General features: G+C 44.7%; 1 protein-coding gene across 2 annotated transcripts in view; it reads left to right on the forward strand.

Annotated features, from left to right (window-relative positions):
* LOC126266718 (titin homolog) overlaps positions 1-13,859 on the forward strand; it is a 1,013,152-nt gene that overhangs the window by 673,987 nt on the left and 325,306 nt on the right. For both annotated transcript variants that reach the window (XM_049971188.1, XM_049971189.1), the window contains exon 21: positions 13,610-13,655. In XM_049971188.1, the coding sequence (XP_049827145.1) occupies positions 13,610-13,655 (46 nt within the window). The remainder of the gene's footprint in view (positions 1-13,609; positions 13,656-13,859) is intronic.

Consider the following 13,859-nt stretch of genomic DNA (forward strand, 5'->3'; position numbering starts at 1 on the left):
TACTGCTGGTTCACATAAACCTATACTACGCCAATAGCCACATCTACAAATTACCCGGTAGGGACTGTCGCTAACAATGGAGGATAGAGTGAACATTTTACGCACGCAATGGTTTACAGTTACAGAAGAAATCTGAACGCGTTTACCGTGCCTCTTGGTTCACTGTCAGTGGAAAGACATTTGTCTCGTGTTTGCGAGGGTTTTGAGATGTAGGTTTTTCGTGGTTTCATGAGGATGATTTATTTCAAATGGACACACCGAGCGAGGTGGTGCAGTGGTTTGCACACTGGACTCGCATTCGGGAGGACGACGGTTCAACCCCGCGTCCGGCCATCCTCATTTAGGTTTTCCGTGATTCCCCTAAATCACTCCAGGCAAATGCTGGGATGGTTCCCCTGAAAGGGCACGACCGACTTCCTTCCCCAACCTTCCTCAATCCGCTGTTTGGCCCCCTCTCCCGAATCAACCAACCAACCAAACTGACTCAGCCAATCTCCTTCTCCGTACTGATCTTTCTCCAAAGACCTCATCTTCGACGGGACGTCAGAACCTAATCCACCTCTCTTTCCATCCTGAATATGAGACGAGATCACCAATCCTGTTGGCGTAAAAACCTACGGTTTGGCCAACTCTTAAGTATGACTCATTACCATTGTAGGAGGAACTCAGATATATAGTCTTCGTAACGCATTCCTTTGTGTTACGCGAGTGTGCACTACGGTTCACACGAGATACTTCGTAAAGCGTTATTCACAGTCCTACCAAAGTATTCAATATTTTCTATATTTTGCTTCAAATTTGTGTGAAATGTCTTTGGAACGTATTTACGAATTTCCTAAAAGTAAGTAAGTACGAACTGCCAGCATGCTAGAGTAGCTTGGGTCAGCATCTTTAAACAAGTGCCTACAGACGCGATGAAGCAAGGAATTGTGTGCAAAGGTCATCTCCCTTTAGCGTAAACACAATCTCCTAGGCATTCACGAAGCCACGAAATGACAAGTCTGTAGCAGTGGCGGACGTATCTCGTCGCAAATGTGATAAAAATTTCTGAACTACAGTCAAGCAAAAGTGGCAACAAAACAGGCAAATAAAATCAGAGAAAGTGCTGTCTGTATAATCAAAATATCAGATAATGTGTAAGTAACGTTTATCACAGGTACTCGCAAGATGAAAGTCAAAGCCTTACAGTAAACCAAATCGGAATTGTAAGGCGGCATGATCTTGCAGGGTAGCGCTGTATGCTATTACACAATGAACAAATCTCGAAAGCATGGTATATTTTAAGTATCACTGTGTAACTTTACGATTCATTCTGTTCCACATGATAACTTCATTACCGCTTTTCACCGAGAAGACGAAGTACCTTTCTATCTCGGAGTTGTTTATTGGTAGAACATACTGAACGACCTATATCGAGAACAACATCGGCGCTTCTTGACTCTTCTTCGTACTAGATGGGTTATATATCGTTTCTGACAAAGAAATTATTCATTGGTCGCAGATTATAGGAGGACATGCTAATAGCGAGACGTGGCGCCAGGATCCCATTACAGTGTATCTGGCTACACGGTGACACATGTGTCCGGCTCAGAGAACCGACAAGGAACACTCTCGAACGCGTCGAAACAGGACTCAGCTGGTCAGCACGTGACAAACGGTCCCACACCCGGTTCAGATAGCTATGGAAATGTTTGGCACTCGCTGTCGAAGTCTATCCACGAAAACGTCGCCGGCCGCGTTGCCCTGTTGGTGCCTTAGAAGGATATCGACTGGTGTAACCACAAGCTGCATTCTCGGTCACTCTGAACACCTGTCCCCTCCACTATACCGCACCTGTGTGGGCACGCCAGGTGTCGCATGTGTTGTAATGCAACGACGTGTTTTGGCAGATTTCGTATTACAATCGTGAACAATGGGAAAACAATGTTTCAGGAAATAAATCTTCCACAGCTACACTTTCCATCTGTATTTACTAGCTATGACTAGTTTCAGGGCTATACGGCGTCCGGCAGTTTGTCATTGAGGACTCCTGACTCTGCGACGTGCCGGGGCTAGCAGTGTATTTAACACTAAATTCTTCCCGAATCTTCATATGGAAAGGATGCTCTAAGCCCCCCCCCCCTTTTCTAACTCCTACTTTTGTTGTTGCACATGGATTAAGAAGAAACGCGAACTGACTGTAATCGACCCAGAAAGTGGAGTAGAAAAGAGTTTGGCACCTGCAATAATTTAATTGGATAGAAATTACTTAGATAAAGGGAAGTTTCATTAACGTAGTGAGAAATGAATGGGTTGCTCTACCAGTTAACAGAATGAAAGTTCTATCGAAAATAACAATTTGATTTATTATGACTAAACTCAAAATAATAAGCAAAACACATGAAACATTTACAATACATCAAATTGGATCAAACTGGATACTCAAATAAATGCTGTGAAGGTGAAGTTGTCCATAAACTAGATTGTGACATTTATGACGAAGTGGTACGTGAAGCCAATTCCTTGCAACTCAAATCTTAAGAGAAACACACAGCCAACCCAAGATCAATTGCTGCTACAGTAGGGAGAACTCAGGCAATGAACACCCAAAACAGAACAAAGTTAGAAAAGACGAACAGGAGCGCTCTGCTGAGCTCTGATTATCACCTAGCAAAATCCCTAATCTGCCAGTGCTGCGGACATAAATTACCAAGCTGTTTTCTTAAGTGGAAGAACACTACCTGGCGTATCGGAAGCGATGGCTGGTTGCTTCGACGTCCCGTCTTGGTGATGATAATGTCGCGAGTATAGCCCGAAACAAACTGTCCTGGTCTGGTTATTCCAGACTAAAGACTTCCTATCAATACAAATGCGCCTCTGAGGGAGACAAAGAAGGCCCGCCACACAATCACTGACGGTACAGTGATTGATTTTAACAAGCGAAGTCACACAGTAACTCCGATACAGTCAACTGTAGCAAAAACTTCCCAAGACAGACAACATAGGCCGCTTGTATGCAGAACGCTTAATTGCCGACTGTACTCGGAAAGTTACGTTGAAGTCGAAACTTCAGCAACTTTGTCAAACAGTTACAATTAAATAAAAGTATATTAGACAGCCAACGGAAGGCAGGCTGTCCAGAGCAGCGAGAGCTCAGTCTTGTAACCTACTCCGACCGAAAGGCGAGAGCCGACCCTCACAAGAGCACCCATACAAGACGAACACAGAACATTCCCGCCCTCACTACAGTGGTTAAAACGTGCCCATCAGCAACTCGAAAAGCGGCGGAAAACTCCACCCTATTGCCGACGCACTACTATTCCACCAATGGAGATACCTGGCGCCAATTTCTGCGCCGATTTTGCTACGTCACGGAGCTATCCCGTGAGCTAGCCAATCACAGTTATGATTTTGCAGAAAACGCGGGAATTTGCCCGCCAAGACTGCATGGGAACACAAGTCATTCCCACGCCTCGCTGGTAGCCCACCAGAAAGTGTTTTCACTGAGTTTCTGTGAAGTAACGGAATCTCTAGCCCAGCCGCTCCTTCAGGCCCCTGTGGGGCGCTCTTATGACAATGTCAGCATCTGGAAAGCATCCACTCGACTCCCTCACGCCCGTCGGCATAACGCCTTCGAGCTCAGCGGAACTCGCCTGTCACTGGACCACCCGGGTGACGAGAGACGCTGCGTGGGAAGTCCGCGTGTGAAGGAATAGCAACTTTTCACCGCATGCAATTACAGAGGAAAATCGAATTACTCAGAGTAAGATAGAAATATGAGAGGGGGCTCATGTCGCCTCTCAACTCCTAACGTATGCCGGATGGTTCGATGACGGGTTGCGGTCTGATTTGAACAAATGTGAGCATTTGATAATGCTTGGAATGAGCATTAAATAATGAGACTTTAGGCTCAGAACTAATAACGACGGGATAAACACAGATGTAAAGTGTAATGGTGAAAGATTTTTCTCCTGAATATTATCAGCTAGGAATGCACAACAGTTTCATCACGAAAAAGAATATTTGTACATAATTGGATTAAATATCCCCATTTCTCTGATTTCAACTTTGTGATCGCCGTGAGCCGTTTACTTGCAAAAAGGAGAATGATCTTAGATTCCACTCTGAAACTTTACTCGTGAAACTCCAAGATTTCACACAATACTCACTACCGCTTCCCACAAGCTGTCATATATGTTGAGCTAATGGTTTATGCTTAACAGCTTTGTACGTTTCAGCAGCTGTCAAAGCCTCTGGACAGCTCAACTCGCTGTACAAGCTAAATGGGACGCCACGATTGATTTAAACTGCAGTTCGGACGTAAGCATCAACAGCAGAACCTGTTGCGTGTCAAACAGCTTCTCATTTGTCAATATTACTCCCACTGCCTCGTACCCTTCTAACTCCTATCGAGCGTCTCCCCACGCAAAACTCGAAGACTCGTTCCTGCGTAACTTGCCCAGTCACGTAGTGGATGTACGGTGACAGGATTATGCTGCAGCCCACCGGAGCTTTCTGGACCACACCATACCGTTGGCCAATTCGTTGCTTCCCTTCACACTCAAATTAAAGTGCATCGCCCAGAATTTGTAAATTACAATAGCAGCCTTGGGAATCAAGAAAAATAAACGGATTAGGTTTGCCGTCTCCTCAAATGGTACGAAGTATGTCATGGTTCTACTGTTGTTGCGATCTTCAGTCCAGAGACTACTCTGACACACCCCTCTACGCTAGTCTATCACGTCGACCCCCTTCTTTCTTCTTCTAAGTGTAACCACAGCAACCTGCATTCATTTTCCTATAGTCAAGTCTGCGCCACGAATGACGAATCCTTGACGCTTTAGGATGTGTCACATTAGCAGATCCCTCCTCTTACTCAAGTGTGCCACTAATTTCTTTTCTCCCCAGTTCGATTCAGAACCACTTCATTAGCTCTCCGATCCTCCTATCTAATCTTCAGCAGTCTCCTGTAACAACACATTTCAAAAGCATCCACACTCTTCTCCACTGAGCTATTTGGTGTCCACGTTTCTCTTCCATGCAAGATTACACTCCAGAGAGATACATTCACGCGAATTTCTAATCACTTAAGTCTGTATTCGAATTGAACAAAATTTCTCTTTTTCAGGATTGCTGTTTTTGCTATTGCAAGTATGCATTTTAAATCCGCTGCATTTTGGATATCGTCACTTATTATGCTCCCAGATAACAGAACTTATCTACTAATTTTAGTGCCTTTTTTCCCCAACCTAATTATTTCAGCTCCACCTGATTTCATTCGACTACATTCCGTTTCCCTTTGCGCGTAGGTCCTCGGTGTCGATGTAGTTTCTGAATGCTCAAACCATTTTACCGCAGGCTGCCAAATTCTTTTGCAAGATGGTCTTTATCGCACCTGTTTCCACGTACCAGTAAATCGGTTTCAAAAATGACACACATTTCACCGACGTGACATTAAACAGTGTAACGATGTTAAAGAAAGTGTAGCGCAATTTTAATTTCTTGATAGTGTTATCACAGGCTTTTGAAAACGGCCACAGACCGCAACTGGTCATTAATGTAACGTAATACATGATGCAATATAGGGCATTTTAAATACAGAGTGTGTCAGCGTACGGTGAACATTTAAAATGATTTTAGGATTGAGAAACCATTCCGCTTGATTTATTTTTGTTGATGTTCGTCTCATAATCTCTTTTCAAGACTGTATCCTTTCCATTCAAATGCTCTTCCAACCGCTCGTATTTGTGAACGACCACCTGGAGTTCTCGATTCTGCCACTCGCATTATATGTTAGCAAATTTCGTTGCCTTTGACTAACATCTTTTGCCACGCAAAACTCGAAACACTTGCCACAAAATCTTCTTTTAAAATCATACTCAGTTTGGTGTTGTTGTTTTGTCCAGAACCTGCAAACTCCGTCTTCCATGAATCAAAAATCATGTTTCTCTGACTGTCCATGGTGTATCGTCATCCTGACCTCCTACTGAACATCGAGCTACTCAGTGCCTCCCAAAACTACAACGCCATTTCTAGAACACGGTTGGGGCGTCGTTATCTGGGGAGATACGATGTATACTGTCTTCACGTCTGCCAATGTATTGAAGGACTACGTCCTCTCGATGGACTAATGTTTTCTGCTTGTTAGCTTGGATGGGCGTGGCGTGCCTTTAAAAATGAATGGAAATGACTGAAGAGTGTGATATGAATTCTCAAAATATATTATGCAGTCGAATAAGCGACTGGTATTGCATATTTGCTGCGTAACGACATTACAATGCCTTGCAGAAATAATTTAAAAATGTAGTTGACAATGAAATCACATCACCACCATCAGTGTTCTGACCTAGGGCATGTCTTCATATCTAGCTCTCCATGGAGTCCTTGATATTTGCTACCCTCTTCAATTTCTCATAATTATTTCATACTCTTTTACTATATACCATGTAGTATCTTCTGCGTCGTCTTCTTCTTCTTCTTCCATTCAGCATTCCTTCTATAGCATCCATCATTAGTCTTCTCGTACATTGTCCAAGCCTATTCTGTTTCCTCTTCCTGTTCATCTTTAAAATTTCTCAGTCTTCCCCCACTCTTCGCAATACTTCCTCATTCCTCACTTTCTCTGCCAATGTTATCCCTTCTATCCTCCTTCAAATCCACATCTCAGATGCTCCTATTCTTCTTTCTTCCCTTTCCTCAACGCTCATGTCTCAGCTCTGTACAATGCCACACTCCATATGAAACATTTCGCCAGTCTCTTCCTCAGGTCCCTGTCCATACACTCTCATAGAAGCCTCCCCTTCATATTAAATGCCTCCTTGTCAATTGCTATACCTCCTTAATACGTCTCCTATGGTCCATAATAATACTTTCTAGATATGTGAAAGCACTATCTTTTTCTATATCGTCCTGTTCTATCTTTATAGTTATTCTTACTTTTCTTACACTTACCACATTCGTTTTGTCTTTTTCTTATTAAGTCTCATTACGAATTCCTGACAGGTCTTATTTACTTTTTCAACATTCCAGTCATAGTTCTTCCGCTCTCTAACAATAGCATCATATTATCCGCAAATAGAATACACTCTGTCCTACCGCCAATCCACACTCCTCTTTTCTGTTACAAACATATCCGAACAATATCGTAATTCTGCCACAGACAGCAAAGGACCTGGAAGAGCAGTTGAAGGGAATGGGCAGTGTCTTGAAAGGAGGAGATAAGATGAACATCAACAAAAGCAAGACGATGATAATGCAATGTAGTCGAATTAAATCGGGTGATGTTGTGGGAATTGGATTAGGAAATGAGACGCTTAAAGTAGTAAAGGAGTTTTGCTATTTGGGGAGCAAAATAACTGATGATGGTCAAAGTAGAGAGGATATAAAATGTAGTCTGGCAAGGAAAGCGTTTCCGAAGGAGAGAAATTTGTTAACATCGAGTATATATTTAAGTCTCAGGAGTGTAGCCATGTACGGAAGCGAAACGTGGACGATAAATAGTTGAACACTAAGAGAATAAGAGCTTTCGAAATGTGGTGCTACAGAAGAATGCTGAAGATTAGATGGGTAGATCACATAACTCATTAGGAGGTATTGAATAGAATTGGGGAGAAGAGGAGTTTGTGGCCGGCCGCGGTGGTCTCGCGGTTCTAGGCGCGCAGTCGGGAACCGTGCGACTGCTACGGTCGCAGGTTCGAATCCTGCCTCGGGCATGGATGTGTGTGATGTCCTTAGGTTAGTTAGGTTTAAGTAGTTCTAAGTTCTAGGGGACTAATGACCACAGCAGTTGAGTCCCATAGTGCTCAGAGCCATTTGAACCATTTTGAGGAGTTTGTGGCACAACTTGACTGGAAGAAGGGTCGGTTGGTAGGGCATATTCTGAGACATCAAGGGATCACGAATTTAGTATTGGAGGGCAGCGTGGAGGGTAAAAATCGTAGAGGGAGACCAAGAGATGAATACACTAAACAGATTCAGAAGGATGTAGGTTGCAGTAGGTACTGGGAGATGAAGAAGCTTGCACAGGAGAGAGTAGCATAGAGAGCTGCATCAAACCAGTCTCTGGATTGAAGGCCACAACAACAACATCCTCCAACAGTACTGAGGAGAGGCAGTGATCTCGACTCACTCCCCTTCCAGTTGTGCTTTCCTCTGTCATCTCACGAAAGAACAAAAAATTACACCGATCAACAGACAGGATTCATTGTTGTGCACATCAGAAAGCATTCGGTGCTAAATTTGCAGGCACGCAGCAAGCGAAGAATTGATCGTACGAATAGTGAAATTTCTGAACCCTCACACATTATTCCACTGTCGGTTGCAACACTAACTCGTCGTGGAAGGGACGAGCGAGTGGATACCATAGCTCCGCAGACAGCGGTGTGGGGAAGAGGGCGGCGCTGGCGCCTGGGAAGAGAGCAGCGTGTGTGTGTGGACCAGAGGTGTGTGCGGTGCGACGCGATGCGCCGCTGCGATAGGCGGCCCGGGCGCCGGCCCGGTAATTGGGGGTTCCCCGACACCGCAATTACGGCGCGCTGCCGCGGCTGTAAATCCCCGCCAGTGCTCGCCGCGCGCGGCGCGACAAATTCGGCGAACTGGCGCAGCGGCGTGGCTCGTGACCGACGGAAAAAAAGGAGAGATGTTCGGGGCTCCGCTCTTAACGCCTTTTATTGCTCCACCCGAACTGAGCGATTTCGTGCAGCAGTCACACTGCGTGCAGAAGCACCGATACGACTGCTGATACGTTGGCGTGGCACTGCTATATTGACTGCACTCTGCTTAAGAGGATATTCTATCTCCACACCCGACCTGAGGTTCTACATCTACATTACCACCCTGTTACTTTAAGGTCAGCGGTATGGGAGCTGTGCCAACAAATCTCTTCCTTACATGCTGCAGTAAGCCGTCGTTGGACGACAAAGCTGAAGAGACCTCCTTTCGACCTTTGATCTGGAGGTGCTGCGTTGTTAACAAACTTAATACTGGCTGGCCGCTCCATCGTGCTCGTTCTGTTCGGCATTGTGGACGGTTGTGCCGGATTTCGAGATCCATGAGATGGGGAATTTGTTCCCCTTGAAGACGATGGACTTGTCTTTCAGCGATCGTTCTGAATGGCGTGAGGTTTGAGCTGACTAGCCTGGCCCAGGAGCGTAACTTTTCCTGTGATGGCGAGAGTTTTCCATCAACTTTTGGAAACAATCTACATTTACATTTATGCCCCGCAAGCGACCCAACGGTATGTGGAGGAGGGCACTGTACGTGCCTCTGTCATTACCTCCCTTTCCTGTTCCAGTCGCGTATGGTTCGCAGGAAGGACGACTGCCGGAAAGCCTCCGTGAGCGCTCTAATCTCTCTAATTTTACATTCGTGATCCCCTCGGGAGTTATAAGTAGGGGGAAGCAATATATTCGATACCTCATCCAGAAACACACCCTCTCGAAACCTGGACAACAAGCTACACCGCGATGCAGACCGCCTCTCTTGCAGAGTCTGCCACTTGAGTTTGTTAAACATCTCCGTAACGCTATCACGATTACCAAATAACCCTGTGACGAAACGCGCCGCTCTTCTTTGGATCTTCTCTATCTCCTCCGTTAGCCCGACCTGGTACGGATCCCACACTGATGAGCAATACTCAAGTATAGGTGGAACGATTGTTTTGTAAGACACCTCCTCTGTTGCTGGACTACATTTTCTAAGGACTCTCCCAATGAATCTCAACCTGGCACCCGCCTTACCAACAATTAATTTTATATGATCATTCCACTTCAGATCGTTCCGTACGCATACTCCCAGATATTTTACAGAAGTAACTGCTACCAGTCTTTGTTCCGCTATCATATAATCATATAATAAAGGATCCTTCTTTCTATGTATTCACAATACATTACATTTGTCTATGTTAGGGGTCAGTTGCCACTCCCTGCACCAAGTGCCTATCCGCTGCAGATCTTCCTGCGTTTCGCTGCAATTTTCTAATGCTGCAACTTCTCTGTAAACTACAGAATCACTCGCGAAAAGCCGCTTGGGTCTTCCGACACTATCTATTAGGTCATTTATATATATTGTAAAAAGCAATGGTCCCATAACACTCCACTGTGGCACGCCAGAGGTTACTTTAACGTCTGCAGACGTCTCTCCATTGAGAACAACATGCTGTGTCCTGTTTGCTAAAAACTCTCCAATCCAGCCACACAGCTGGTCTGATATTCCGTAGGCTCTTACTTTGTTTATCAGGCGATAGTGCGGAACTGTATCGAACGCCTTCCGGAAGTCAAGGAAAATGGCATCTACCTGGGAGCCTGTATCCAATATTTTCTGGGTCCCATGAACAAATAAAGCGAGTTGGGTCTCACACGATCGCTGTTTCCGGAATCCATGTTGATTCCTACAGAGTAAATTATGGGTTTCCAGAAATGACATGATACGCGAGCAAAAAATATGTTCTAAAATTCTACAACAGATCAACGTCAGAGATATAGGCCTATAGTTTTTCGCATCTACTCGACGACCCTTCTTGAAAACTGCAACTACCTGTACTCTTTTCCAATCATTTGGAACCTTCCGTTCCTCTAGAGACTTGCGGTGCACCGCTGTTAGAAGGGGGGCAAGTTCTTTCGCGTACTCTGTGTAGAATCGAATTGGTATCCCGTCAGGTCCAGTGGACTTTCCTCGGTTGAGTGATTTCAGTTGCTTTCTATTCCTATAATCTTCTGAATGTCCTGGTAGGAAGCATAACGTTACAGAAAGTGCTAACAGCAGGAGCAGGTAACAGACATGATGGTGCCTGAATACTGTCGCCGATGTTCATTCGTTGAGTAGACTAAGTATTAAATAATATCGTTGAGCTTTAGGGAGTTCGCGATATAGAGTAAGGCCCTCGTGCCGTTGAAACAAGAAGCATTGTGCTCTCCGTAAGGGAATTCGTGTATTACAGAGTATAAATTTCTGAAGTCGAGAATTAATGATAATTTGATATCACCGAAGCTACGTTTCAAAGATGGAAAGACTACAAGGATTGAAAATGCTTTGTGGTATGCGAGCGTGCGGTTCTGTTGAGCATTTTTCGGCTTTTCCTTGACCAGTGTTGCAGTTCAGTGAGCACGCCTGTGGTAAATAGGCATAGACTTTCATCTGATTGCAACTCGCTGTAGATGGTGTTCAAACACCAAAGCAGACTTGTCGAGTATTATTTAAAACGGATGAATTGTATTTGATTCTTTGGAAATTTCAGAGTGTGTTTTTTCTTGGTATTTTCCCTGCTGGCTTTAAACGGTATTGTCGACCTGTTGTCGAGGTTATCAGCAAAAGCTCGTAGGCGCCAGCTGGAGGCAGTGCCACACTGAATACCGCAGTACAATGGAAAACGATTTTACGCAATTTTATCGAAGACCAGAAAACAAGCTTGTGACAGTTCGTGTGTGGAAATTTTGAAAAAAATTCGACCGTGTACTATGGATATCAGACTTCGCTTATGTTTCTACGGACGGGGGAAAGAAGCTAGATTCGACTGTCTGGATGTCCCCATACGAAATAAAAACAACGAAAGCCGTTCCTTCATGAAGCACTTCCAAGAAAATGGCCACTTTTTTCTTTCGTTACTGTGAGTATTGCTTTAGGTTCAAATGGCTCTGAGCACTATGAGACTTAACATCTGAGGTCGTGAGTCCCGTAGACTTAGAACTACTTAAACCTAACTAACCTAAGGACATCACACACATCCATGCCCGAGGCAGCATTCGAACCTGCGACCGTAGCTGTCGCGCGGTTCCGGGCTGAAGTGCCTAGACCCGCTCGTCCACAGCCACCAGCTATTGCTTTAGGAGATCTAAGAATAGTTCAAAAAATGGTTCAAATGGCTCTGAGCACTATGGGACTCAACTGCTGTGGTCATTAGTCCCCTAGAACTTAGAACTACTTAAACCTAACTAACCTACGGACATCACACACATCCATGCCCGAGGCAGGATTCGAACCTGCGACCGTAGCAGTCGCACGGTTCCGGACTGCGCGCCTAGAACCGCGAGACCACCGCAGCCGGCTAAGAATAGTTACTGATGAATGATATATGAGTGCAACCGGTTTGTTCCACCAGTAATCGATGAAAGCAGCGAAAAATAACCAAACATGTTGCGCCATTCTCCACCATGACAACAGAAATTGTCATACAGCACTTGAAATAATTGAGTATTTGAGGAAGAAAACCATCTGATTTGTGACTCCTCACCCGTTTCACGGGATTTTTAGCCTTATGACGTCTTTTCCCACCTTATTTCAAACAAAACTGCCTAGTCAAAGATGTTCATCACGTTACGAAACTCCTGAGCCCCCCGGGAAGCATGTTTTTCAAGTGTCAACATTAATGTTCCCAAAACTCGTTCCATTGCACGCAAAAACGTATAAATTTTAAAAGTGCAAAAATTTGAGCAACAATGAAAGTATCTACATCTACATCTGCATCCATACTCCGCAAGCCAGCTGACGGTGTGTGGCGGAGGGTACTTTTAGTACTTCTATCGGTTCTCCCTTCTGTTCCAGTCTCGTATTGTTCGTGGAAAGAAGGATTGTCGGTATGCCTCTGTGTGGGCTCTAATCTCTCTGATTTTATCCTCATGGTCTCTTCGCGAGATATACGTAGGAGGGAGTAATATACTGCTTGAATGTCCTCGAAACTAAGCGTCTCTCCTGCAGAGTCTTCCACTGGAGTTTATCGATCATCTCCGTAACGCTTTCTCGATTACTAAATGATCCTGTAACGAAGCGCGCTGCTCTACGTTGGATCTTCTCTATCTCTTCTATCAATCCTATCTGGTACGGATCCCACACACAGCGGGACCGCTACGGTCGCAGGTTCGAATCCTGCCTCGGGCATGGACGTGTGTGATGTCCTTAGGTTAGTTCTAGGCGACTGATGACCTCAGAAGTTAAGTCGCATAGTGCTCAGAGCCATTTGATCCCACACTGGTGAGCAATATTCAAGCAGTGGGCGAACAAGTGTACTGTAACCTACTTCCTTTGTTTTCGGATTGCATTTCCCTAGGATTCTTCCAATGAATCTCAGTCTGGTATCTGCTTTACCGACGATCAACTTTATGTGATCATTCCATTTTAAATCACTCCTAATGCCTACTCCCAGATACTTTATGGAAGTAACTGCTTCCAGTTGCTGACCTGTTATATTATAGCTAAATGATAAGGGATCTTTCTTTCTGTGTATTCGCAGCATTTTACACTTGTCTACATTGAGATTGAATTGCCGTTCCCTGCACCATGCGTCAATTCATTGCAGATCCTCTTGCATTTGGAGAAATGAAATATGTTTTTGTAAAAACCTGAGAACTTGGCCCTTGTATACTGTAAAATGAATGGCACCATGTTCAAAATGTTGACCAAGCTACAACAGACAAAAGCCAAACTTTTTTAAATAACTGATATATATATATATATATATATATATATATATATATATATATATATGTGTGTGTGTGTGTGTGTGTGTGTGTGTGTGTGTGTGTGTGTGTGTGTGCGAGAGAGAGAATCTTCTTTGCATACGTTTTCTTGTCAGAGTTGGCCTCACCCAGCACGATCTGCACTTGAGATGACTTTACCGAGGCTTTTGTTTGTGTTGCAGGCCAGGGCAAGGAGGACGGCATGGAGCCGAGCAGCGTCACGTACGGGTGAGTGAGCCCAGCCAGCAGCGGCCGCCGGCTCTACCTGTCTACCTGTTGTCAGCTCACAGCTGCGCTCGTGGCGCCTCCTCGCGCTTCACTGTTTCTCCCCTCACAAACTCCAGCACCACTCCACTTACATTCTCTCATCCTTACTCTGTATAAGGACGCCATAGTTGTTTACGGAATTGGAGTGTATGAATTTCCTACAGC

This window comes from Schistocerca gregaria, chromosome 4 (assembly GCF_023897955.1).
Source record: "Schistocerca gregaria isolate iqSchGreg1 chromosome 4, iqSchGreg1.2, whole genome shotgun sequence".
Taxonomy (NCBI): domain Eukaryota; kingdom Metazoa; phylum Arthropoda; class Insecta; order Orthoptera; family Acrididae; genus Schistocerca; species Schistocerca gregaria.